General features: G+C 45.7%; 1 protein-coding gene across 4 annotated transcripts; it reads left to right on the top strand.

Annotated features, from left to right (window-relative positions):
• The first annotated feature begins 781 nt into the window (after nucleotides 1-781).
• On the top strand, nucleotides 782-23,196 carry igf2bp3 (insulin-like growth factor 2 mRNA binding protein 3). 4 transcript variants are annotated; one of them, XM_015955812.3, is made up of 16 exons: nucleotides 782-1,613; nucleotides 2,409-2,469; nucleotides 8,632-8,680; nucleotides 10,865-10,916; nucleotides 11,183-11,246; nucleotides 11,552-11,830; nucleotides 11,930-12,064; nucleotides 12,929-13,051; nucleotides 13,158-13,293; nucleotides 13,379-13,507; nucleotides 13,629-13,697; nucleotides 18,868-18,987; nucleotides 19,102-19,176; nucleotides 20,323-20,454; nucleotides 20,531-20,644; nucleotides 20,727-23,196. In XM_015955812.3, exons 1-16 carry the CDS (start codon nucleotides 1,439-1,441, stop codon nucleotides 20,826-20,828), a joined length of 1,815 nt encoding a protein of 604 aa, XP_015811298.2. In that variant the 5' UTR covers nucleotides 782-1,438; the 3' UTR covers nucleotides 20,829-23,196. The 4 variants fall into 4 exon arrangements, with proteins under 4 accessions (XP_015811298.2, XP_015811297.2, XP_015811301.2 ...); XM_015955811.3 differs by having other exon boundaries at nucleotides 18,865-18,987; XM_015955815.3 differs by lacking the exon at nucleotides 13,629-13,697 and having other exon boundaries at nucleotides 783-1,613.
• The last annotated feature ends 1,392 nt before the right edge of the window (nucleotides 23,197-24,588 follow it).

Genomic DNA, 24,588 nt, shown 5'->3' with positions numbered 1-24,588 from the left:
TACTTGGAGTTTTGGACCATTTCTGCAGCATGACGTTAATAATCCTTGTGCTGACCTGCAGCTGATCTTTAGAAATCTGGCTAAGAATGCATTTAAAAACAGATTTATTAGGTTTCAATGTCTCCATCTGACAAAACATTATTGTTTCATTATTATAAAAAGTAGTAATTTCATTTAAAAACTAAACGAACTTATTTTAAAAGAGCTAAAACCTGCTGATTGGCTCGCTAGGCTTACTAATCAATCATCGATCTTTGTGTTTTGTTTTGGTACGTGATGGCGCTCTGGAGACCCCGCTCCCCTTCACTCATTTCAGATCCACGTAGAGGAGATTCGCCATGCGCCTCACACACGAGCCAAACAGGTTTAAAAACCACCAAGTGACGTGGAGGAGCACCATCTTGTTTGAGGATCCCCACCAGTGAGGAGACCACATGGATCTGGCCTGCTGTTGGACTTTGAGTCGTGGATAAAAGAGAGCATGGTTGTTCCACGCTGCTGGAGAAGATGGATGCCGTCATGTGGGCTTGGTGGTAGACGTGTCATTCCCAGATTGCATTAGGGCCCATGATGCAGCTCGGGGTCCTCCCCTTACAGCCAAAATACATCAAATGCAATGTTTCAGATGCACCGTTTAACAATATAGAGCAACATCGTTCATGAATGGCCCCACCCCCTTTTCCTCCAACGGTGTCATCAGTGCAGCGCACTGCCGTTTTACTATTCCCCAACCGACCAATCAGCATCCAGGCTGCGCAGAAGAAAGGCCCACGATGATTCTAGTAAAGACATTATAGTTTCTCACGGATTCCGTTTACGCACGCGGCTCCGCAGGTTTCTACCCACTCCACTCTTCCCCTTCTTGTTTTTTTTTTCTTTTTTCTTCCTCACTCCCCCTCTTTGCCGTCTCCACCCCAGATTCCCGTGCAGTTTTTCCCAATCCCAAACACTTAATTGAGCAATTGGGATTCCTCACGTGTGGGCTGATTTGTAGTTTGAACACGTGGCTCATTCAAAAAAAGGAAAAGAAAAAAAAAAGCCGGAGATTTTTTTCTTCTTTCTTCTTATTCTAGGCTCTAGACTTAGAGGCGGGCGCCAACCTTACCGTGTGTGTGACATTCTCTGTCTCTTTGCCAAGCTTTTTTTTTGAAGGGGGGGAAGACACAAAGTAGTTTCTCCTCCTTTTTTTCCACCCAGCCCGCCATCGTTTGGAGACACGAGATTAATAATTGAGCATTTATTTATTGCGCGATAGTGACAGTGGGGCGAGGGAGCGCAAACGCACGGAGAAGCTTGCCAGTTTAAATCTATCTGTGGCTCTCAAACGACCGGGAAGCACGCCGCCGCTCCACAGTACAGTAAAGGCGATTCGGGCGACTCCAAACACCGCGTCTCTCCCCACTCAGCGTCAAGACTGTCCCTGATTTCGGCGTGGACCATGAATAAGCTATACATTGGTAACGTGAGCGCGGAGGCGAGCGAGGAGGACTTGGAAACTATCTTTAAGCAGTGGAAGATTCCGCACAGTGGTCCGTTTCTAGTCAAGACCGGCTATGCGTTTGTGGATTGCCCGGACGAGAAGACCGCAATGAGGGCCATCGATGTTCTCTCAGGTGAGAAATCCTCAACAAGTTAAATAAATAAAAAAAATGCAGAAAGTGAAATAAAACTGCTGATTGGTCCAGGTTGGCTGACTTTAGGCCCCCTGTGTGAGAAATGCATGCACGTCCTGCAGGGTGGGGGGTGTATCCATTTGTTTCTGTCTCACACAACCTTTGCTTGGCCTTTTGACACCGTGGGCTCACGCAAACGTTTTCCTCTCACTCAAATTCTCTTTATTTTTGTAGTTTTAAAACTAAAAGGTTGATCAGCAGCCGTGTGTGTGTGCGCGCGGAGCTTGCGCGAGCAGTGCAGGACAGATGGGCGCTTGTGCACGCCGTGGAGTCAACCTCATTGTGGCTCACTCACTTTTAGCCCCACTGGAGGCTTTCTGCTCCTCTCCGGTGACGAGCCGCTCCACGGGCCCCGTGCAGCCCCAGCCCGCTGCTCCGTGGAGCCCACGCTGACACAAAAGCCCATTTAATTGCGTTTTAGTCCGAAAATGTAGGCCAACTTGCTGAGCCATGCCACATTTCCTCTGCTTTTGTGTAGTTTTGACTCCCCGTCCTATAGCGAGCTCCTTGCATTAAACCCCCACACCCTGCTTTTACTGTTGGCTTCGTGCCCCACTTTGAACGTTTACTAATTCGCATCACCTTTAGCTGGAGACACCCAGGGCGCAGCCATGTTTTCCTGCTTCAATTGTAGCACGAGACAAGAAAATAGGATGAGTTGACCCTCCAAAACAGGGGTTAGGAGGCCGCGTGAGGCAAGAGGAATGCTAAAAGCAGTTTTATCTTCTTTTCTAGGTAAAGTTGAACTTCACGGAAAAGTTCTGGAAGTAGAGCACTCGGTTCCTAAACGTCAAAGGTAGGTGATGTTTGGTTAAACTAGCTCTGGTGGCTTACGCTTCTGGAGCCATTTTCTACAGCAAAGCCCTTTTTATGCCATGTTTTGAGACTAATGCATTAATTCCTACGTTTGTAGCTTTTTAAAATGGGTTTAAATGGACGTATTGTGTCCCTGAATGCACCGGGGTCAAATGAAAGGGGCGCCTGGCGGGCCTCCCTCCCTCCACGTCTGTACAGTGCACACGGCTCCTAAATCCACCACGTATTTATTTTATCTGACACGAAACACACCAGTGGCGTTTAAACCTGAGAGGTTGCCGGTTGAATCCCGGCTGAGCAGCGCTAGGGCCTGCTGGAGTCGTCCATTTGAGGATCTGCCCGTCATCCCCACGCTTCCGCCCTCCTCGGCACATTGTGCTGCTGTTGCATGAGATGGACTCCAAACGCGCAGGAATGGCAGCTTTGGGGCCCAAGTCACGAAAAACCTGAAATGTCAGAGTCACGCAGCGGCTGCGTTCCAGTGCTCCCCACATGGCGCTGTGTATGCGCGTTTTCTCCCTCATGTGCGTCAAATGGAAGAAAGTTTCAGGCTTTTGTGTGCGTATTTTTTTTACTGGCGACATAATTCGACCAGGGTTCTTTAGATTTATTTTATGGTGAAATTTTTGGTGCCCGTGTAGCATATTTTACTATTAGAATTTTGCAGGCATTTAACGCATCACGTGGCTTTTTTTAAATGCCCAGTTTCCCCCTCGACATCTGTTTTTAAAGTATTCATGCTGCTGATCAAATAAGTTATCGGGTTTAAAAAATTGAGGACATGTGACAATTATGTTATTTTCTTGACGTGTAGTTTGATAAAGTAAATGTGTGTCAGTCCCCCTAGTACAGTTGTGGAGTTTTGAGAGGTGGTGGCACCCTTTGTGATTATATTTATTTGGAGAGGGGCACCAGATCACTGCTAGCAGGAGGAGAATAACACACTAGTCCTTACATTCCAGCATGCAAACTTAAGCTGGCTGGCCCAGTCTCTCCTTGCCTTCACCTTTGAACTCTTTTGAAGGGGGAGGGGCTACAGCACACAGGGAATGGGGTGGTGGTGAGGGCTACATTAGGGGTTCTTTAAGCAAACACATGAAGCATTTTTTTTAGTGTTTCAGTTCAGAAAAAGAATAAACATCTTGTTTAATGTGACAAAACCCCAAATAACCCCCCAAAATTCTCCACACAGCTACAAGATGGGTACCTTTGAATCAATACGATACCAATTCCCGGTACCTAGGAATCAATTACTTAACAGTACCTATTTGAGTGTTTAATAATTAATTAGATCTCTTAATGGAATATATACCATATTTGATGAAGATAAATAACATACAACTGTTGGTATTTTATCAGTGTAGTGTTGTAGAAAATTCTTCAGAATGAAAGCTTTAATCCACAACGGTTTCTAAATGATGCGAACACCAAAACCCAGCTCCACGGACTCCTGTTCCTCCTCTCTACCCTCTGGAACAATACCATGTATTATAAACTACAAATAAAACTAAAACCGGCTTCAGTACCACGCAACAGTTTGTATTTTAATATTGTGGTGTTTCACAAACTAAAAGCCAACTCCAGGTGCTCCTTCTGTGCCCTCTGGACAAATGGTGTGATGGGTGGGTGCTTGTAGTTTCATAAACTGCAAATTAAACTGATGCAAAATTCATTGCTGTCAACAAAATTTTCTTTTTACAATCCTGTTGCCCTTTTTAAACAGTTGATTTTTTTCCTACTAGGAAGTCAGAATTTCTGAGTTCTGAGGAGTAAGCGAACGCACCATTAGCTGATAACATCAGCGTGATATTTGAGCTTCTGTTATCTTAAACAGTTTATTTACTTGCTGGAGCAGATTAAGATGACGATGCCTCACTGAGATTGTTAATGTGGCGGCGTGGCGTTGCGGGTGTTCTGCGGCATTCGCGACGCCGCGCTTGTAGTGATATCACCAAAACGCCGGACTTGTCATTGCATATTACACCAACAGAGGGAGGTGTCATGATCTTGTGGGGAGTTGCTGCCGAGCTCAGGCTGGCAACTATAATGAACATGAAAGTAAACGCGGGCCGTAAGTTCTGCTTCTGTAAACGGGAGCAGTTGAGATGATAAACTGGAGCGATGCAGCGCTCCAGGAGCTTCTCTGTTGGAGCTGGAGGTAGGATCACCGGAGACTGCACAGGACTGTGGAGGACCGACACCTTCAGGAGCGACTTGTTAAACAAAAACAAACTTAATGGGCGTGGCTTTGATCGCAATAAAAGGTCCGTATGACGCCCCATACCCCCTCATACAGACATCTTTTGTAAAAACTTATAAACAACCTGAAGCTCCCTGATGCCGCCGCAACGTTGCAGCCAACTGGCAGCATTGTTTTCTTAAAGAGGCTTTATTAAAGTGGACCCAAACTTTGCAGGCGTTCTGTCGGCCATGCTGCTTGCTTTGTTTACAGCTCGCCCGCAGCCACTGACGACATTATGTTCTTGCACATTCGCTGCTGTCCGTCTTGGCAAGTCGCTGTCTCGCTAGTTCTCGTTAACGAACGACATGAAAACAAGGTACCGTTTCATATCACGTGAATCGGTTCTCTGTGGGTACCACAGAACTCAGTCTGCCTTTAAAATGTACCGAATTCGGTACCCGTCCCTACTAGGATAGTTTGTGTTTTTGGCTGAATTGATGCAAATCGAATAACAGATCTCACGCCCTTTAAAGGACACTAAAATTTTTATATTTTTCTGATTGAAAGCATTTTGTGCCTGTTTCTTCATTTGCATCTATCAAAGATACACTTACTCATTGCTGGCTCTGTTGGTCTGTGGTCAGCATGAGCATTTACCCCCAAATTCCACTACCTCCGCTCCGCTCCGGCACGAACTCCGGAGCAAAATCGCTCCCGTTGTAGTCAGTCAGAGCAATTCCACTACTGCGGCCGTGCTCCGGCAGTGCGCCGCCCTCTGTTCCAGTGTCCGGTAAAAATAGAATTGATCCTATTTTTCCGGACGCCGGAGCACCTCCGCAGTCAATGGACAGGAATCACAACCACCCAACAGGAAAAGGAGCAAGCACAACTTCGGTTTTTTCACAATAAATCGATAAACAAAAAGCGTTTTTTGTTTCATATGCACAGGTTTAACAACTTTTAACAACTATCAATGGCGGCTGAACTTTAAATGCACAAAAGTAAGCCATAAGTACAGTTTCCACAATCAAAGTAGTCACACTTTGTTGATCCAAACACTGCTGATGTCTCAACACAAATGATGGGCAGATTAAACAGTTCATGTCGATGCTTCTCCCACACAACGGGTGTTTGGATCTAACTTCCGCGTTTATTGCTCGGACTGTATCGCAAGATCTCGAAAATCCCGCGCATGCTTGTTTGTTTGACCACTTCAGGTCTCCGCACCGGAGCGGAGCCGTTGTAGAGCGGGTACCAGTAAAATTGAGTTCGGAAGCAAGCGGCTGCGGAAGGCGGGGGCGGAGCTGAGATGGTAGAATTTGGGGGTTAGCCTCTCTCGGTGAGCCCCAGTGCAGCTGTGGCTACATTGTTGTGTGTGTGTGTGTGTGTGTGTGTGTGTCAGTGCTGCACTAAAGTGTCAAGCGCTCTGGAGTCTAATAGGCGCTATACAAATGTAGGTCATTTATTATTTTTATTAGAAAGTCGAGCATCTTAACCTTCGTACGGTTTGACCTACATTTCTTGCTGTTGGCACAAATGTGTAAAATGGCAACTATAAACAGTTTTGCTATTTAATGTTGCTGCATGGTGTGAAAGTGAAAAGTGAACAAAAGTCGTGGTGCAGATGATTCTGGCTGGAAAAAATTAATCCCAAATGAGAAAAGGCAACTTGTGTGTTTAAAAGGAAAGTGTCATGCTGATTGAATACAGAAACTGTTTATTTTTAAATGTGTAATTTGTTGTAATTGTAGTAATTTGTCCATTTTGAGGCTTTTTGTATTTTTAACTGAGAACAAAATGAACACAAAGTGTAAATCTTATCAGAACTGTCTGCAGAAGTGTCGGTGCAACTCAAGCACCAGACTTTTGGGTCACGAGGTCACTGTGGGGCTCCACCTGTGTCTCTGGACAGGAGCTTTAGGGGACACACTGGTGAATGAGGCCCCTGTCCCTCCACCTAACTTATATTTAAAGTCTGACAGAATTGTGTTGAAACTTCAGATTCAGGCTTGATTTTATTTATTTTCTAAATCTGTGTATCCGAGTTTAAACTCTGCTCATGAGGGGAGAGCGGGCATACGCAGTCCAACAGAAACCCGATTTCCCTCCCTCAGAACCTCTGCGTGGAGGACGGGCCTTAAGCACACACCTCGCGTCTACCATAAGAGCTCCAGTCTGGGTGAATGAACATGCTACTGGTGGATCTCCGTCACTGCGTGTTTATAATTATACGCGTGTGTATCATTCGTCTGTGCAGCAAGAGGCCAAATGTGTAAAATAGGTCTTTATTTATTTTATTTATTTATTTTTGAGTAAATAAGGAGCCTGGCCGCCTCTTGGCCGTCACATGACTGCCAACCCCAGTCACTCCTGGGCCTTCCCTCCTTCCCGTCCCGGGTTTAACCCTGCTCTACATGTTCCTGTCAGTGGACTTGTCCGTGTCCATGGCAACAGGGCCCCACCCCCACAGGTCAGAGAGGGCCCTTGTTACCCTTGCCTGCAACAGGGCCACCCCCCATGCTCTATACCACACCCCATGCGCACACACACATACACACACTTCCCCAAACGAAATGCAGAGACTAGGAATGTATACCACCCCCACCCCGCCACTCCACATACCCTGACGTGTGTGTGTGTGTGAGTGTGTGTGTGTGTGTGTGGCTATAGGTTAATCCAACTGGAAGTACTTTGTGAATTTGCACATTTGGAATCGAGGGGGGTTCCCATTGCAATGCAGAGTCCACTGAACGTACAGGGAGAAGGAGCGAGATGAGTCAGGAATGGCGGAGCGGAAAGGGTTGAAATTCCTGTTGGAAAGTTCTTCAGGATTTTTATTTTTAACATGATTTGCTCGTTTACATTGAAGTGATTTGCTCATGTCCCAACTGTTGTCCTGAGCTGGAGTTGCAGTGGCTAAGCTGAGGAATTTCAAGTATCGTAGCCCTTGATGCTCTCCTGCAGCACACTTTAGTAGAGATTTTATATGGCATATTAAAAGGGGAGGAGCTTATTAAACCCTGTACTGCTTTAATTTGAGCAGAATGGAGAAAATGGAAAAGCTGTGCCCACTTTAAAAGAAAAATATGGCTGCACGCTGCTCCCTTTCCTGTAGCACGAGTGTGAAGCTGATACCGGGGTCAAAGTGTAGCTTTAGCTCCAGTCTATAGGTGCAGTTTGTCCCTGTAGGGTGATGTGTGTTAAGAGTGGACTTTGGAGTGGCCTGTGCCTTTTTTCTCTCCTCCAGACGACCACATGCCGATGCCAATCGTTCAAACTCTGATCCACAAGTTCCCTCGTGCGTGTGACGGTGCGTAAACTCACGCCGTCCCACACAAACCCGAAGAAGCGAGCTCAGATAGTGCCGGCCTGAGCCGGGGATTTCTGCTGCTTTTTTGTGACTGAGCCCAGCAGCACCTTTTGTAATTGCCAGGCTCCGCTTGCCTCTGCTACATGAGAGCGCTCTGGGAACCAGGGTGTGATTTTGGCCTCGAACTGGTGTCTCTTCTCTAGCAAATTCGTGTTTCAGACATGCACACGCGTCCTCCACCCCTGAAACCACAGCTGGATGATGCTCCTGGGTATGGAGCTGCTGGGGGTGAGGAGGATGTGGAGGAAACCTCATGATTCGTCACCGCGGGGCACAAATGTGTGGACAAACACTCGTGATGTTTTCCTTTTGTCCAACGCTCTTTTTTGTTAAACTACGTCTCATTATTGTGCACTCTCTGGCGGTGTGGTTGAAGGGTGTGGTGTGTTTTTATTTTTAAAGCAAAACTTAGTGTTTTAGAGCCCCCATCTTTCCCCTCTGATGCTTGAGTGGCCTTCAAGTCCACCTGACATGTAGGTGAGTCAGGTGGCTATAGGGACCAGCCTGCCTAACTGTGCTTTTGTTAGCAGTGGTAACCATTTGTGTGTGTGTGTCCCCCCACCCCCACCCCACCCCCCTTGTGTCTCCAGGAGCTGTAAGCTGCAGATCAGGAACATCCCGCCTCACATGCAGTGGGAGGTGAGTGCTAACAGGCTGCTAACTGCTTCCAGGGTGTGGCACCATCGGGCTGGACTCTGGTTTAGTGGCCTCAGGAGTCCCCTCGCCATTAGATCTCAATTGGGCATGCACATGATGACTAGCTCGACGAGGGTTTGAGCTTCGGTCAGAACTGGAGGAGAGGGTTTCATTCAGGCTATTAATTTCACGTGAGGAATAAGCAGCTGAGAAAAACCAGAAGCTCCTTTGAAAATTTGCCTGGCTTGTAAAGATGATTTAAAAGATTTCACGCTTAGTTTTTCTCTTCAAACCCTTAATTAGCCAATGAGCCTGTGATTTAAAATAAATGAATGAAAATGAACGTCAGATCTAAAAAAAATTCCAAACAAACTTTTCACTAAAACAAATTAATCTGTGAAATTTACATGTATTCATTTGTTTATTGAAATGCAGCAAAAGTAAGTTATGATAAAGAGCTTTTATGTTTAGAATTGTTTACAATTAAATCGCTGCGTTATTTGAAATGATCTACGAGCTTTTGCGGCCGGTCAGAAATGACTGAAACGTCACGCAGATCTCTGAACTTTAGGAACCCGTTGGTCCGATGTGGATTTTTAGGTGTTTAATAAGCGAGCCAGCACTCCTCAAAAATCCTCCCAAAACACATCTGATCTGGTAAAACCGTTTCTGATTGCGTAGTTGTATTGGACGTTCTTCAGGCACGGGTTGGATCTGCTGCTTCCATGAAGGGTTAATAGAACATGGAAAAGGCACCTGAATGGGAATGGCGACAGCGAACGGTCAGAGTTCAGGGCTAGACGGTGTTGGCTGTGTGTGTTTAACATCTTTAATATTTCATTTGAAATAAAGTGTGTATCTGTACACACCTGATTATTGTGGAAAGGGTTATAAAAAAAATTCCAGATCCTGGTGTTGCATCTGGAGTGTTTCTATTCAGCTCCTCCTGCAGAGGGTTGACGTTTTAGTGTTAAATATTTGGCCCTATAAACACAAACAAAGCCCAATGAGGGTTTTAATTACATTGCACAGTTAGTTTATTTATTTTTTCTATTGGAAATCTTTTTGATGCCCAGCTTTGGACCTCAGCCTGCTTGAAACGGATCAAATGGCTCCAGACGGGCTCAGGGTTCTGTAATGGTGGGCTTGGCTTTGCCTACGCGTGTCCAGATCCAGCCGTGTTCCTAGCATGTAGCGAGCTGCTGCTAGCTTAGTTCCCTCCATCTTCAGAGGGGGTGGGGTCAAGAGAATCAAGGTGCAGAATAGGTTATTTAATGCATGGACGTGTGTGTGTGTTATCACGTAGATAAGACTGAGTGTGTGTGTGTGTGTGTGTGTGTGTGTGTGTGTGTGTGTGTGTGTGTGTGTGTGTGTGTGTGTGTGTGTGTGTGTGTGTGTGTGTGTGTGCGAGCAAGAGAATAGTGGCAGAGTAGTAGTAGTGTGTGCTCACAAGCAGTTGTGGGTGGGTGGGCCTGGACCATTTCCCCTTCCCCTCCATGTGCGCTGATTCACAGAATGTGTACCATGAACCAACACCCCTCCCCCTCAGCTGCTGCTTCCTGCTGGAATGTACCCCACCCTTTCCTGAATGGCCTGGATTCCCATTGGCTGGCTTCAGCAGACGGATGAGCGGAGAAGCCAGCCAGCAGGCGGGAAGGCTCGGCCTCAGGAAACTCATTTGAGTGTGGGAGCAGCCAATGGCGGGGAGCGCAGATGGCAGGGAGGCGGGAGGTTGCCTGGTTGGTGGTTCAACGGCATTGAGGAGGTGGGGGCTGGGGGCTGCAGTCTTGTTGGTTAGAAAGTGGGGTTGAGCTCTAGGGGCTGTGGCCTCGGCTTCAGCTAGCGTGGTCAGAGGTCCTAGCTTAGCTAGGGAGCCTACTCTCCTCCCGCCTGCATCTAGTCACATTTGTGGTTCAACCACATTTGGAGCCAACAGTTGGCCGTCTATGAATTGATCCATAAAATCAGCTTGTGACGCGGATCGGCTCCCATGTTTGGGATCACACACTGGAAACAAATGTTTCATAGGAATTTGTATTTTTTTTTAAAGACAAAATCATCATTTGGTAGACAGACTTTCACAATAAAGTGTAAAAATTAGCTCATGACAAAATAATCTGAAGGCTTTCCAAAGGAAGAACTAACCATTAAAATCAGTGATGCAATCAGGGCTCTTCTCTTCCGCAGGTTCTGGACGGTATGCTTGCTCAGTACGGTGCAGTAGAGAGCTGTGAACAAGGTAAACTTTTGTTTTTACATCTAGGAGCAAAAGAGGTCATTCTGACTAATATTTACAAAAGACACAAATCCAGTGGCTGCATCTACACACCTTTTCTTGGATGAGTTACTAATGCTGGATGGAGTCTGAGATGGTCAACCTGAAAACATCACCGGAAACCCTTTAGCCTGTTTGTTGATCGCCACTGTTGGAAAAAGTTAAACCATCAAACAAAGGAGGCTGTATTGTCAAAGTGTGTGTGTGCGTGTGTGTGTTCTCTCTCACAGTAAACACTGATACAGAAACTGCCGTTGTCAGTGTTCGATATGCAACCAAGGACCAAGCGAGGCTGTGAGTACACGTCTGCTCTGATGTCTTTGAAACTGTTTGAATTGAACTGCATCCAGTTACCTTCATGTTGTTGAAGCTTGTAGCAGAGGGGAGATAGGGGAGAGTGGTCACATGTTTGTGGATGAGCCTGCTGGAGAGGAAGGGGTTTAAATTAACCATGTAGTGCCCCCTGGTGTACAGAAGTCCAACTACCACGGTGTAGTTGGTGCAGGTCGTTAGTCTCCTAGTGCAGTTGTGTCAAAGGCTGCATTCAGGTCACTGAGCTGTTCTCTAGTAAACAGAACTGGAATGTCTTGCGTTCCCAGTGCGATGGAGAAGCTGAACGGATCCATGATGGAGAACTTCGCCTTGAAAGTGTCTTATATCCCAGATGAAACGGCTGCACCAGAAGGTCCTTCTGCGGGCGGCAGGAGGACCTTCAACTCTCGTGGACCTCCTCGTTCAGGTTCTCCTGGTCTGGGAGCACGGCCCAAAGTCCAGTCAGACATCCCGCTGCGCATGCTGGTCCCCACGCAGTTTGTAGGGGCGATCATCGGCAAGGAGGGCGCCACTATCCGCAACATCACCAAGCAGACCCACTCAAAGTACGTACACGGAGGTCAGGACATAACTGCACATTCAGAAAATCGCTTTTACTGTTCATGTTGGAACGTGCTGACTGGTCGTCCGGTTCTTTACACCAGGATCGACATCCATAGGAAGGAGAACGCAGGTGCAGCGGAGAAGCCCATCACAATCCACTCCACCCCAGAAGGCTGCTCAAACGCTTGCACGACCATCATGGAGATCATGCAGAAGGAAGCCCTCGACACAAAGTTGTGAGTTCAGTGAGCGGCTTGTTTCAACACAAAGATTAGATGTGAGCATCGTGACTGGAGGTTGTGAACGGAGCTGTAGAACATGATGGCTTGGAAGGGTTAAAGATTCCTGAAGGGAGCGTGAGAGCCACCACTAAAACAGATTTTGGGCTCCTAAAAACGGCTAATTTTTAACTAGAAGGACAAAGTAACTCAGACACTTAGGCCCTGTCCACACGTAGCCGGGGATCTGCCAAAACGTAGATATTTTTCTACGTTTTGGCCTGTCATCCACACGAAAACGGAATTTTTTCACACGAAAACGGATCTTTTTAAAAACTCCGGCCAAAGTGAAGATCTGCGTTTTCTCTGTTTTGGGTGTCTGCGTGTGGACGGACAAAACCGGAGTTTTAAGGTCCGCAACGTCACTTTCCGCGACGAAAAAAGTGCTGACATCACGTGCGCGACCTGTGTTTACACTAGCCGACAGCATGGATGCCCTCAGAGCTGCGCTCGCTTTATCAATTGTCCAAGCGTTTTCTGCTTGTTTGTTTTTGCAAGCGGAATTACTGCTCCTTGCGGAAGACCCCAGACGAAGGACGAGGTTAAGAACGGGGGAAGTACTGCCGCCTACAGGTCTGGCATGTCCTTAACAACGTATTTATCCGGGTACGTGTGGACAGAGTTTGTTTTAAAACGCGGTGATGTGGATTCAAGTTTTTGGAGGGGCGGTTATTCGTTTTCAAAAAAACCCGGCTACGTGTGGACTAGGCCTTAAACTTCATTTGTTCTCTCTGTGCTCGGGTGGTGTTTCCTTCTTAGATGAATAGATTTGATCCCAGTGTTGAGTGTTTGATGGTTTGTTACACTGCTCTTGTCGTGCAGCACTGAGGAGATTCCACTGAAGATCCTCGCACACAACAACTTTGTAGGAAGATTAATTGGAAAAGAAGGACGCAACCTGAAGAAAATCGAGCAGGACACGGGGACCAAGATCACCATCTCACCGTGAGACGCCAGGCTGTTGATGCCGCCTTTCTCTGCATCATATGCAGCAAAGTTGTAAGTGAAGCGGCTAAAACGGCACATCTCTGCTCTGATGGCTTGTGTCCAGGTTGCAGGATCTCACCCTCTACAACCCAGAGCGGACTATCACAATAAAGGGCTCCATCGAGGCGTGCTCAAGTGCAGAGCAGGAGGTGATGAAGAAAATCCGGGAGTCGTACGAGAGCGACATGGCTGCTATGAACGTGAGAATTCCTGTTTTCTTTGCAGAGGCGAGAACTCCTCCATCTTAACCTGCATGCTTATCGATGCGTCTGAATTTCTCTGCAGCTCCAGTCCAACCTCATTCCAGGCTTGAATTTGAATGCGTTGGGTTTGTTCCCCAGCGGAGCACCAGGCATGGGTCCTTCAATGTCCAATGTCCCGCCCCCTGGAGCGCTTGGCGGATGTTCGTTTGGTGTAAGTAAGACTTGGTTGTGTTTTCTATTAAGTGGATTGAGAAACTCGTACATTTTTGGGTATGTCTGGTTAAAACGAGAAGTCCAGAGCGACTGGGTTTCACGTGTCCTTTTTCCTCTAGTGCAGTCCTTATGGGGCCGAGGGGCCGTTTTGGGCTTCTGTGCTGTCGGAGAGCAGCCAGCCCCTTGCTGTAAGTCACCCATCCTGAAGCGCTTTGCACGGCTTGTGGCTGCTTGCTGCAGGATTAGGGCTTAGGGTTGGCTGCAGGTTTCTCTAGATGCCTCCTGAAGGTTCATGCAGGTTGTCATGTATCTGTTCAGATGGATGGAGGTGTGTAGGCTCTGAAGGACGTTTATCTTAGCAAGCTAGCTACTTGTTTTTACCAATTCAGTTCCTTTGGGCATATGAGTCTATTAAAGCAACGATAAGCAGACTTTCCACTCCTCCCTCCTAGGTAGAAAGTGGACTTGCAACAGTCGTTAACAGCCCTGCTGTAGTTTGACGCAAACGCAGGAGCGTAGAGACGCACAACGCCATTATTTGTCCCTGTGAGGGCTTTACAGCAGGCTCGCAAGGATGGACGGAGTGGAGCTCACTTTTCTAAACATCGGTCGAACAAGACCAACGCAAGCTTGCGATTGGTCAGGTCGTCACTTTCGTCAACAGCACCGCCATTGTGTCCTTAAAAATGGAGCTGATCATATCTAGACACGGAGAAGCTAGAAGAAAACCTCGCAGAAAAACTACAAATATGAATGTTTTATTTCCCCGTGACTGGAGGAGTAAAAAGATACAGAACAAGCGTTTTATTTGCAGATGGAAATGACGGGAAACGTGGCTTTAGAGGTGGCGAGCGCATGAAGAGGTGAAGGGGAACGAGGGACAAATTTATCTGTTATAAAGTCTCTGAAATACAAGAAACACAATAGTAAACACACTCTTGGTACGGATACCTGGCAAGAGACCCCAGAACAGCGCTACGCCCTCTGTTGTCCGGGCGGGGAACTGCTTTGCAACACTCCCCAGGAGACGGAGAAGTCAGCGCAAAACATCCATCAACGCGTGTGCGTCTCTCCCTTGTGGAGCTGACCCAGAAGCATGAACTTAGCATAACAGCGAGCTAATGCTAACTCGAACCAACAGATGCTAAATAAGTCACACAGTAAAAAGCTCCACACTGTCAAGACTATAAATATCAATACTTCCGGTAGCAACAAGTCAAATAAAAACGTATTTGTAGAGGACTATTCATGAAAAAGTCGGCACAAAGTGCTTTACATTGTTTATGGATTAAAAACCCAGGTCTCACACATCAGTCCCCTACCCCTCATGCTCTTGCTGCACACCACACCGCACAATCACGTTTTACAGTATCCTAAAAACATCTGCACACTGAAGTTTAAACTACAAACTCTAAGAATAATAAATGGTTAATTAAAGCCAAGCTAAGAAGATGGGTCTTTCAGCAGCCCTGAGTTTCTCCGGCAAAGCCAGGTCACCATCAGTCCGTGACTTCGTAGCCTCCTTCAGCTTCCTCAAACGAGTGTCGGCCACGGCGATGCTACCTATGGTGTTAGCGCTTAGCTTTCCCTCCAAACACATTACTTTTACGTCGAGGCCTTACCATGATGCCAACGCAATAACCAAAACTCTTCCTCTTGTACTTTTTATGGATGGTTGGCAAACTGAAAAAGCTGTTAGCCTTCATGTTAACTACAAACACAATAAACGGCTATCGCCATAAAGCAGGTAGAGACCTCCCTCTAATGTTCCTACCCGAACCTCAAAATTGTTCAGTTTTCTGGTCAGCAGAGGGCTCTAGAGTGCTGTCCAGTGGGAAGTTGCTAAAGTTTCTGGCTCAAGAACCACAGAAACCAGTTTTAAAGCATCTGCTTAACCCTCTTATGACCATAATTATAACAGGGCCGCCTGGTATTTTTTAACCTTATGGCTGTAAAATTGTAATAAAAATTACAAAGTGTGTGTAACTCTTCTCCTTTTTTCAGAACAACCTCAGCTTTCAGTGTATGGTTTGTAATTAGAATTTATTTCTATTAAAGCCTTTAAAAATCAACTTAAAAGTGAAAAAAGCAAAAAACATTGAATGTTTTACATTTATTACTGAACAGGAACTTCAAAATGACTTGAGCGAACAATTTGGAATGAACAATTTAAACTTTGAACTGTAATGCATCTATTCTTAAAGTGTGAACCTTGGTATCTTTTTTTGTAGCAGCTTTTAAGAACATTTATTTTTCTAAACTTTCAGACGTTTTTATTTGATGTGGTAGGCCTTGAAGCAGTTTCTCTCCAGCTGCAGGCAGAGTCCCACTCTGCACACCTCACACCGCCATGGGGTGCTTCTCTTGCACACCGTGCACTGCTATACCAAAAACTTGTTTTAGCAAAAATAATTATTTATTGTAAAAAGATAAATAATGCTGGAATGAAGCTGAATCTTACAATTGGCAAATAGTTGAGGGTTGTTCAAATAAAATAAATTAAAAATGAAGACTGAACGTTCATATCCTGGTTCAATGGAGATCTGTCCTTCTTTGTGGTCACTGTCTTCAGATATAAATAAGCCTTCTGGGACACCTAATTGTGTTGATTATCTTTGAGGCATTTCCATGATTTCATGCCGGCTTTTTATGCTAATTAGCTTCCCCGTTCCGTTATCTGCTTTCACCGTGGCGCTGAGCTGTGCTCCGTTTCAATCAGGTTGTACAGCAGGATTTCCCCTCGTAGCAATATTTTCCATAACTCTGATTTCTTGCTATAAATCATTGGAAAGCTGCTTTTATGTACTTTTGGGAACCGTTGGAATTATTTTAATCTGATCAGCCATTCATAAGTTATAAAACGGAGCATTTTGGATGACGAGCTCATCACGTCTCTGAATCTGTGTTGTGATTCGCTGCGCTCAAGACAGGGAATCCCGGTGGCTACCGTAATGTATTGTATATGCATGGAAAGCCCCATTTTTAATCTTTTCAGCACTTTTGGAATTTTACAGATATCTTGAACGGTTCAGGAATTATGGTAATGACAAATGTGCATGTCCAATCCTGTGGGCGGCGACAGGTTGGTAATAAGAGGGTTAAAGCAGGGCTATTCAATTCCAGGCCTGGAGGGCTGGTTTCCAGCACGTTTTAGGGGTTTCTCTGGTCTAACACTCTTGTTTCAGTGGTGAATCACCTGTCTAGCAGCTCATCAGGCTCTGCAGAAGCCTGTTAATCACCTACTAATTGAAATCAGGTGTGTTGAAGCAGAGTTGAAACTAAAACGTGCTGGACACCGGCCCTCCAGGCCTGGAATCGAACAGCCCCGGCTTAAAGAGTCAAAATGTTTTTACACAATTCTAAAGGGTTAATTTTGTTTGCTAATTTGTTTTCTAACACACTCATGAGCAGGGCTCTAAGTTTAGAGTGATGTGGGGAAACAGAATTCTCTGTGAAACCTGCGATATTCCTGAATCCCAGGTGGGATTGACATGTGGGGACAGACGAGGGCGACCGGTTGGACAGCTGTGGTGAAGAGGTCCACTGCAGACATCCAGCAGTTACACGTGCAACACCAAGGAGATCGTTTCTAATCGGAGTGAAGTGTTGAGTCGTAGCAGCTGAAAAATCAGACCGTATTGTCCTGGACATCATCAGCACAGCAAATGGGTCGCGGTTATACTGCATAACAATAACTATTTTACTCAATAGATGGAAAATGGTGCAATGCTCTTTTACACACCTGTTTATTCTGACATGAAAGACCTGAATGAGTGAATCGTTTCCGGTCTAAACCGGTGAATGTCCTGTTGAGCTGAGGTGGTTTCGACGGTATCTGTGTTGTAATTCGTCACTTTGGAGTTTTCTTTAGAACGAAATGTTTGCGGCTAAATTATAAAACGGTGTTCACAAAACAACGTGTAAAAGAGGATTTTGGGAAAACCAAACAAATGTGATCCTGCCAGGTTTTTATCGGCAACTAGAACCAGTTTCAGCCTGAAAACGTATTGACTTGCTAAAATGTACACATTTATTGTTGCAGACGGGCTGCAGAACGAGTGTGTAATGTGATTTTTATCTGTTCCTGCTGGTGCACACGCTGTGCCGAAGAAGCCGTTGGGTCAGGCGTGGGGACGGCGTGGTGTTGTCGGAGGGCGGATCATGTTTGAAAAGGGCTCTGGTTCATCAGGTGTAATAACATGTATGTGATGAAGGCGATGGAGCACACCAGCAGCAGCAGGATCCAGAACAGTGTTCATTTCTGACTGGATAAGAAATCTTCTTCCTGTCCGTGTAGTCTTTAGGTGTAACGGTTGTCTAAATACTATCTTTGGTCACTCAACGCATGATAAGTCAAACTGTGGCTTTCCACAGAATTAAATGCAACAAACAAGAGCTTGAAGCGGCCACAGTGCTAGACAGATGCCTCTTCTGATCAACCAGGGGTTTAAAGAGTTAAGTCTAGTTTATACGTCATCGTCTGCATCGGTGCGGAGACACGCAATGCCACTATCCGCCGTCGCAAGTGCGCTCTATCAACAGGCTCGTGAGGACGGATGGAGTCCAACCCACTTTTCCAAGTATTCGTCAAAAGTCACAGATCGCAAGAACTCCCGATAGGGAGCCTAAACCACCTCACTTTCCAGCCGGCTCATGGGCCCCCGGAAGAACAAAAAATAAATGCCAAGTCATCGGAGCTTAAAGAGCTAATTTTGCTTTGCTTCACGTGCTGGAACGCACATGTTGTACTGCAGTTTAAATGAAAACTAATGAGTGTTTGGACCATGCCAGTCACGTACTTTGATATTCATCAGGTAGTAAAAGTTTGTAATTAGCACGACTACAAATCGGACATGGGCACGTCACCACAGAATCCTCTCCCCCCCCCCCCCCCCCCCCCCCCCCAGCGTAGCTGCTACTCACCACATGGCCAGATTTATGGTACTTCTTTCCTCCTGACGGAAGGATTGGAGGTTCCCTGAACTTGCAGCCATTTTCCCGCGGTTTTTCTCCATGTCTGGTTCCATGACGTAACTTAAGTGATGCACATTTTTAGTCCTGGACGCATTTTCACACAAAACCTACATTATTTTTGCCCCTGATGCGAGTTCTTTGCATCAAAATGCCGTACCGACAAGTATAAATGGAAAATGTCTCTGTTAATACGTGTGCTCGTGAGCTCATAGCTGCTGATGGATTAGTATAAACTAAACCCAACTCCTAAATGATAGAACAGCTTCTGCTCCACCCACTTTCTGCAACGGCATCATGGTTGCAAGGACGACGAGTCGATGGTGTCCACGTGACATTTGACTGGTAGACTGGCCGCTGTAGAACCACGTTGTTTTTGCCCAGCAGGGACAACCGGAGTCGGAGACCGTTCACCTGTTCATCCCTGCACTAGCAGTGGGAGCCATCATCGGAAAACAGGGTCAGCACATCAAACAGCTGTCACATTTTGCAGGAGCCTCAATCAAGGTGAGTGACGGATGAAATGTGTGATGCTGAGCGTACGCCAGGAACATGATGAACGAACGTAAAGCTGTTTATTAATTCAGTGTGTGTGTGTGTGTGTGTGTGTGTGTGTGTCAGATTGCTCCTGCAGAAGGAATGGATGCCAAGCAGAGGATGGTCATCATTGTTGGACCTCCAGAGGCTCAGTTTAAGGTGAAGCTACCTTCACATTTAGGAGCAGGTTCACTGACCATCGTTTTACTCGGTATTGAAAACGATTGGCCGCTGAGTTAGCATGCAGGCTAAACGTGAAAACGATCTCCTACACCTATTTCCTGCGTTAGCCTCTGATAGAAAATAGACCAAAAAAAATGCTTGGTTCAGAAATGTCTGACAGGACTACTTAACATTCATGGACTCACCCATCTTGACTTGCAACGGGGAAGGCTGTTTTAGCATCAGGAAACGGCAACGTCTCTGCCTAGTAGAAGCTAACGTTAGCATTAGCAACTCCACTACACAGCAGAACTCCAGGCTTGTGTTACTGGTGCAAATAAAACATCAACATTGCAGCGCTAACAGAGTCGGTGGTTTGAGTCGTGTTGCTGTTAGCCAATCAGAGAAGAGATGCCTAAATATCAGGAACTACGACTCCAGATCCTGCCGTCTGAAGCTACTTTCTCCTCTGGCTTAATTCTCTGTGCTGAAACAGATGCCCTGGAACCGTCTTTCATCCCAAGCTCACTCCCAGTGCTCTTTGCTCGTACCTCAGCAGAACCGCAGCCTCTGCAAGCTCAAACGTATTGAGCACCACCCCTAAATGTACATGAACTCAGGTTGCTTGTTGTGATTTATCTATCTTAATTGGCAATAAAAATTTGCGTTTACTTAGAGTTCAAATTGATCATTTATGAAATCAAACGTTTTGCTTTTTATATTTATAACTTCAGCTTCGTACAAAACAAGAAAACAAAAAATTAAACAAATTTCCAAATAAATTAGAATAAATAAGTGTGTGTGTGTGTGTGTGTACATCACCCACACGTTAGAAAGGCTTGCCACTCCCCTGCCTTTCCCCTCTTCTACAGCACATGCAGGCGGCTCAGTCCTCCATTGTAGCTGCAGCGAGCCGGAGACATTAAGCCCCAACCCAGGGACTGCTTTCTAGCATGTTTTAGTGGTTTCCCTGCTCCAACATGCCTTTACTCAATCGAATCACCATTTCAGCCTGTTAATGAAAATCAAGAGTTTGGGCCCCCTGCCATAGCCCTTCATCTGTCTGTGAGCTGTTTGTGTGTTACAGTGACGTGTAGGTTCCCGAGTTTAAAAACCCCTTTACTCGAACCCTTCTGGTTACAGGCCCAGTGTCGTATATTTGGCAAACTAAAAGAAGAGAACTTCTTTGGACCCAAGGAGGAGGTGAAGCTGGAAGCGCATATCAAAGTTCCCTCGTTTGCTGCGGGACGCGTCATTGGAAAGGGTGGAAAAACGGTGAGAAGGTGACAGGATTTCGCACACGACTGAATTACTCATCAGTGCTACATTTGGTTCCTTGATGCATCTTCAGGTAAACGAGCTTCAGAATTTGACCTGTGCTGAGGTGGTGGTGCCCAGGGACCAGACGCCCGATGAGAACGACCAGGTCATTGTAAAGATTAGCGGACACTTCTTCGCGTGCCAGGTGGGTCATGAACACAGGCTTGATGAGGAGCTAGGGGGGAAAGACTTGGCTTTGTTCCTGATGGTGTCATTGTGTGGTCCAGCTGGCTCAGAGGAAGATTCAGGAGATCCTGACTCAGGTGAGGAGGCAGCAGCAGCCCAAGTCTCCATCAGGAACCCAACCTCCGCTGCCTCGCAGGAAGTAATGGTCCAGTGGATCCGGAGGAATGGTGACTGAATCTGTCTCAAGACTCGACAGATGGACAGATGCAGCAGAGTCCGAAGGGGAAGAAAGCAACAGTGGGTCCTCACGCTCATCTCAGGGGTCAGAGGTTATGGAAACCAAACATCCACCCCTTCCTGATTTACTTGATGGACTTTGAAGTGTGGCAAATAAGACCTTGTGCCTCTAAGGCTCCACCCACTTCACCTCTCTGCATCTTTGTGAGAATGTACTTCTGAGGGCTCCCAACATCTCCCGCCCTCACGTGTGCACACCCCTCGATCGCTCTCGTCCCCCACGGGTGTGTGCATTTTTTATTTTATTTTATTTCATTTTGTTCTTTTACTCTAGAAACAGAAGAAACCCCCCCTTCGGTCACCCCTATGGTGTGGTACCTTAAACATGACGAGATGTTTTGACTTCAGATTTAGTTTTTCTTTTAGCGTTGAATTGGTTCAAGCTTTCTCATGAGTTTTCTCTGTAAGGATGAAACGGCATTGCTAGGTCCTGGTCGGACCAACGGGGGTTTATTTGGGGGGAGGGTTGGCTCTGGCTGGGTGGGCCACGTTTAGGGGAAAGATTCTTGTTTTAGGACAGGACCCCTGAGAAAAGGTGGATTATAAATCGGGCGTCCTGCCCTCATAATGATAGTGGCATTTTTAAAGAAAAAAAAAATTCGGATGCATTTTATAGATAGAACTATATAAATAGATCGATATAAATATATATATTTAGAAAAGGCAGCGCTACGACTGACACTTTGGGAAATTGTGCCGAACTGCTGCTGCCCAGAAAAACCAATTTAATATGCATTTTGTTTAACTACCTCAGGATCTAGTACCTCAGAAGAAAAGAAAAGAAAAAGATTATATATAAAAAAGTTCCTTTCTTTTTATTTTATTTTATTTTTTTTTTTTGGTATTTTGTATACTTTATAAAGCTGTTAGTCTTTGAACATTTTTATTTTTTTAAGAAAATTAAAAATTTTGGTCAGCTGCCAACTGACCTTGCCTTCAACTCTGGTGCTTTAGGTGGCGGGCGTCGTACATGTGTACGTGTGACTTGAGACGACCCCGTACATAAAGTCTATTTGTACATAACGGCCCTGAAGCGAGAGTTGGCGCCCCTCATCTGGCGGCTGACAGGAGTTAGAGAGAAAAATTGCCTCAGTTTTTCCCCCTGAGGGTCCACCGTCTTTTCTTTTCTTTGAAGAAAAAGAACAAAACAGCTAAACACATGCTAGTAATGCCAACCACACGTATTCGCAGCAATGCCAATTCATTTCAGTTTACTATTGGTACTTTTTATTTGACAAAGTCCTTCTTTAAATTTTGGCCTGCAGCTCAGACCGTAAGACCGATGGGTCCTCCCTGTAGCTGTCGTCAGCATCTTTTTGTTTTCCTTCGGGTCTGTTGTTCCCAGGTCACTTGCGTCTGCCTTGACGAAGCCAAACTAGGTTTGTTTTTCCGTAGGAACCAAGTGGCATGAGTACCTGGCCATCACGTCAACATTAATGTCACTCACTGCACGGTGAGGGTAGGGGGAGTCGCATCAATTTATGTAGTTTTTGCTCTTTAGGAACATGATTTTTGACCTTCTGTCTTCTACAAATGATTTTTTGTTGCTCATGCAGGGGAAACAAGCTAGAAAACGAACCCCGACTTCCAAAACCTAAAAAAAAATAAGAAATAAAAAAGGAATCTACATAATTTCATTTGTTTCCATGTGGAATGTAAATATGATTGATTGTGGTGAAAGTGCTCGAGTGTATCCATGCTTCCACAGTAGAACGCAGTCTACCTCAGCTGAGGGGGTGGGGTGGGGGGGTAGTTGTGGCTCTAATCTCCTCACCCCGCCCCCACTGAGTGCCAGCGCGCACCAATACCTCAGTCCCATGTACACTTCTTTCTACCTGGGCGCGCCACCATGCTTAACTGAGGGGCACAAGTGATACTTAATTACCCAGCATCCCCTGTGTTACTTCCTCCCTCCCCTCTTCCAGTTTGTTTTGATCTACCTCTTTAGACACATATTCGAATTAGAGGCATTCTTCTATTTGTTAGTTTATCCCCCCGATAAGAGAACGTCCCGACTTGTTTAGAGTAACTGAAAGTGGTAGAAATGTTTTCATTTGCCAGTGTTTTTAGAACTGCTCCTCAGGGCTCCATGTGTGGAGTCCTCTGCTTTCTGTTGTTGGTGCTGTGGCTTACATGTATTTGAACTCTTTGCTTTTCTGTTTTCCTCCTGTATGAAATTCAAATCACTTGTTTTAATTTTGCTTTCAATAGTTGTTGCAAGAAGAACCTTTTCTGATTTTTAAGGCTTCAAAATAAAAGTCCTTTTGGTTTTTTTCCCCTCGTGGTTCACAGATGACACCTCTAGATTTCCTCTGTTTAGCTTTTCCCGGCTGTGTAAAGTAGGACATACTTTTTGCTGTGGGACACATTTGGAGGGACTGTATCTGTTTATGGAAAAGTGATCATATATTTCAGCATGACACCCCCACACACTCTGAAATCATACTTGTGCCTCTTACCCCCACCCCCTCTCCACACAGCTCCACTTGTCAAATGCCTCTGAATAAAAATTAAAGTTAAAAAAAAAGCTTTTTGTATATTTTCGTAGAGAAAAAGTTTATTTTTTACTTTTTAATCTAGTGATTTATTATGTCCATTCTTGCAATCATATTTCACCAAAATTAAGTACATGTTTAAAGGTAAACTTAACTGAAAAAATGTTTATTTTTTATTTTAAATATTCCTGATGATCACCAAGTGTCTCATGCAGATAGCAGATGAACGGTCTCCCAACACCTACCTCCTGCATTAGCTTCAGATAGAAAACAGACGGTGAAACTCTAGGATTAGAAAATTCTGACAGATCTATATCACACTGTCAACATTCATGGGTGAATGGACTCGCCCATCTTGACTCACAACGGGGAAGGCTGTTGGTTTCGCGTCCAGGAAACGGCAGCGAACGTCTCTGCTAGTAGAAGCTAACCATTAGCATCAGCAACTCCACCACACAGCAGAACTCCTCCAGGCTTGTGTCCGTCAAGACTCCAAATCCTGTTGTCTGAAGCTACTTTCTTCAGCTAACTTCTACGTCCTCAAACAGGCGCACCGGAGCTTCCCCCTCCTCACAAAACGACCAACTACTAACCACTGCAAGTGTATTAAAATTTTGAGTACAGTTGACCTTAACCACCTCTTTAAACTCTTTTTTTTTTTAAACATTTGGACTTCGACTGACTCCTGAAGTTAATCACCTCTAGATGTTTAAACTTCCATCCAGGATCCTTAAACCATTACAGCTGCTACAGCTGGTCTACGGAACAAGCTAGGTTTTGAACGCAAACGCCATCACGGAACACTCACCCCTCCCCCAACCTCGCTGCGATGCTTCTGCCAGAACTGAAAACCTGTGTAAACGAGATGGTGCTAAACACCAGTCGCCGGTTTCTAGGTCCAAACGTAATTTTTTGTCTGACCTCAAATGGTGTTTTTTTCTTTTTGGGACTTTTGGTAGTTAACCCTACAGTTCAAGGGGTTGAAGCGTTTCTCCTCTAGGTGGAGAACCTCTCACACCGGTGGTGTTCTGCTGCTAGGTGAATGGAGGACCCGCAGAAATGCTGCAGTTCGGTGACACCGACAACCGGATGGTCCAATAGTTGCTTTCGGTCTGAAACGTTATTGGCAGAGGTTTTTAGACGAATGCAAAAGCACCACTTAATTATTTTA

The sequence above is a fragment of the Nothobranchius furzeri genome, chromosome 11 (assembly GCF_043380555.1).
Source record: "Nothobranchius furzeri strain GRZ-AD chromosome 11, NfurGRZ-RIMD1, whole genome shotgun sequence".
In the NCBI taxonomy this organism is placed as follows: Eukaryota; Metazoa; Chordata; class Actinopteri; order Cyprinodontiformes; family Nothobranchiidae; genus Nothobranchius; species Nothobranchius furzeri.
Note: the sequence above shows the minus strand (reverse complement) of the source record. Positions and strands in the feature narration are given on the sequence as shown.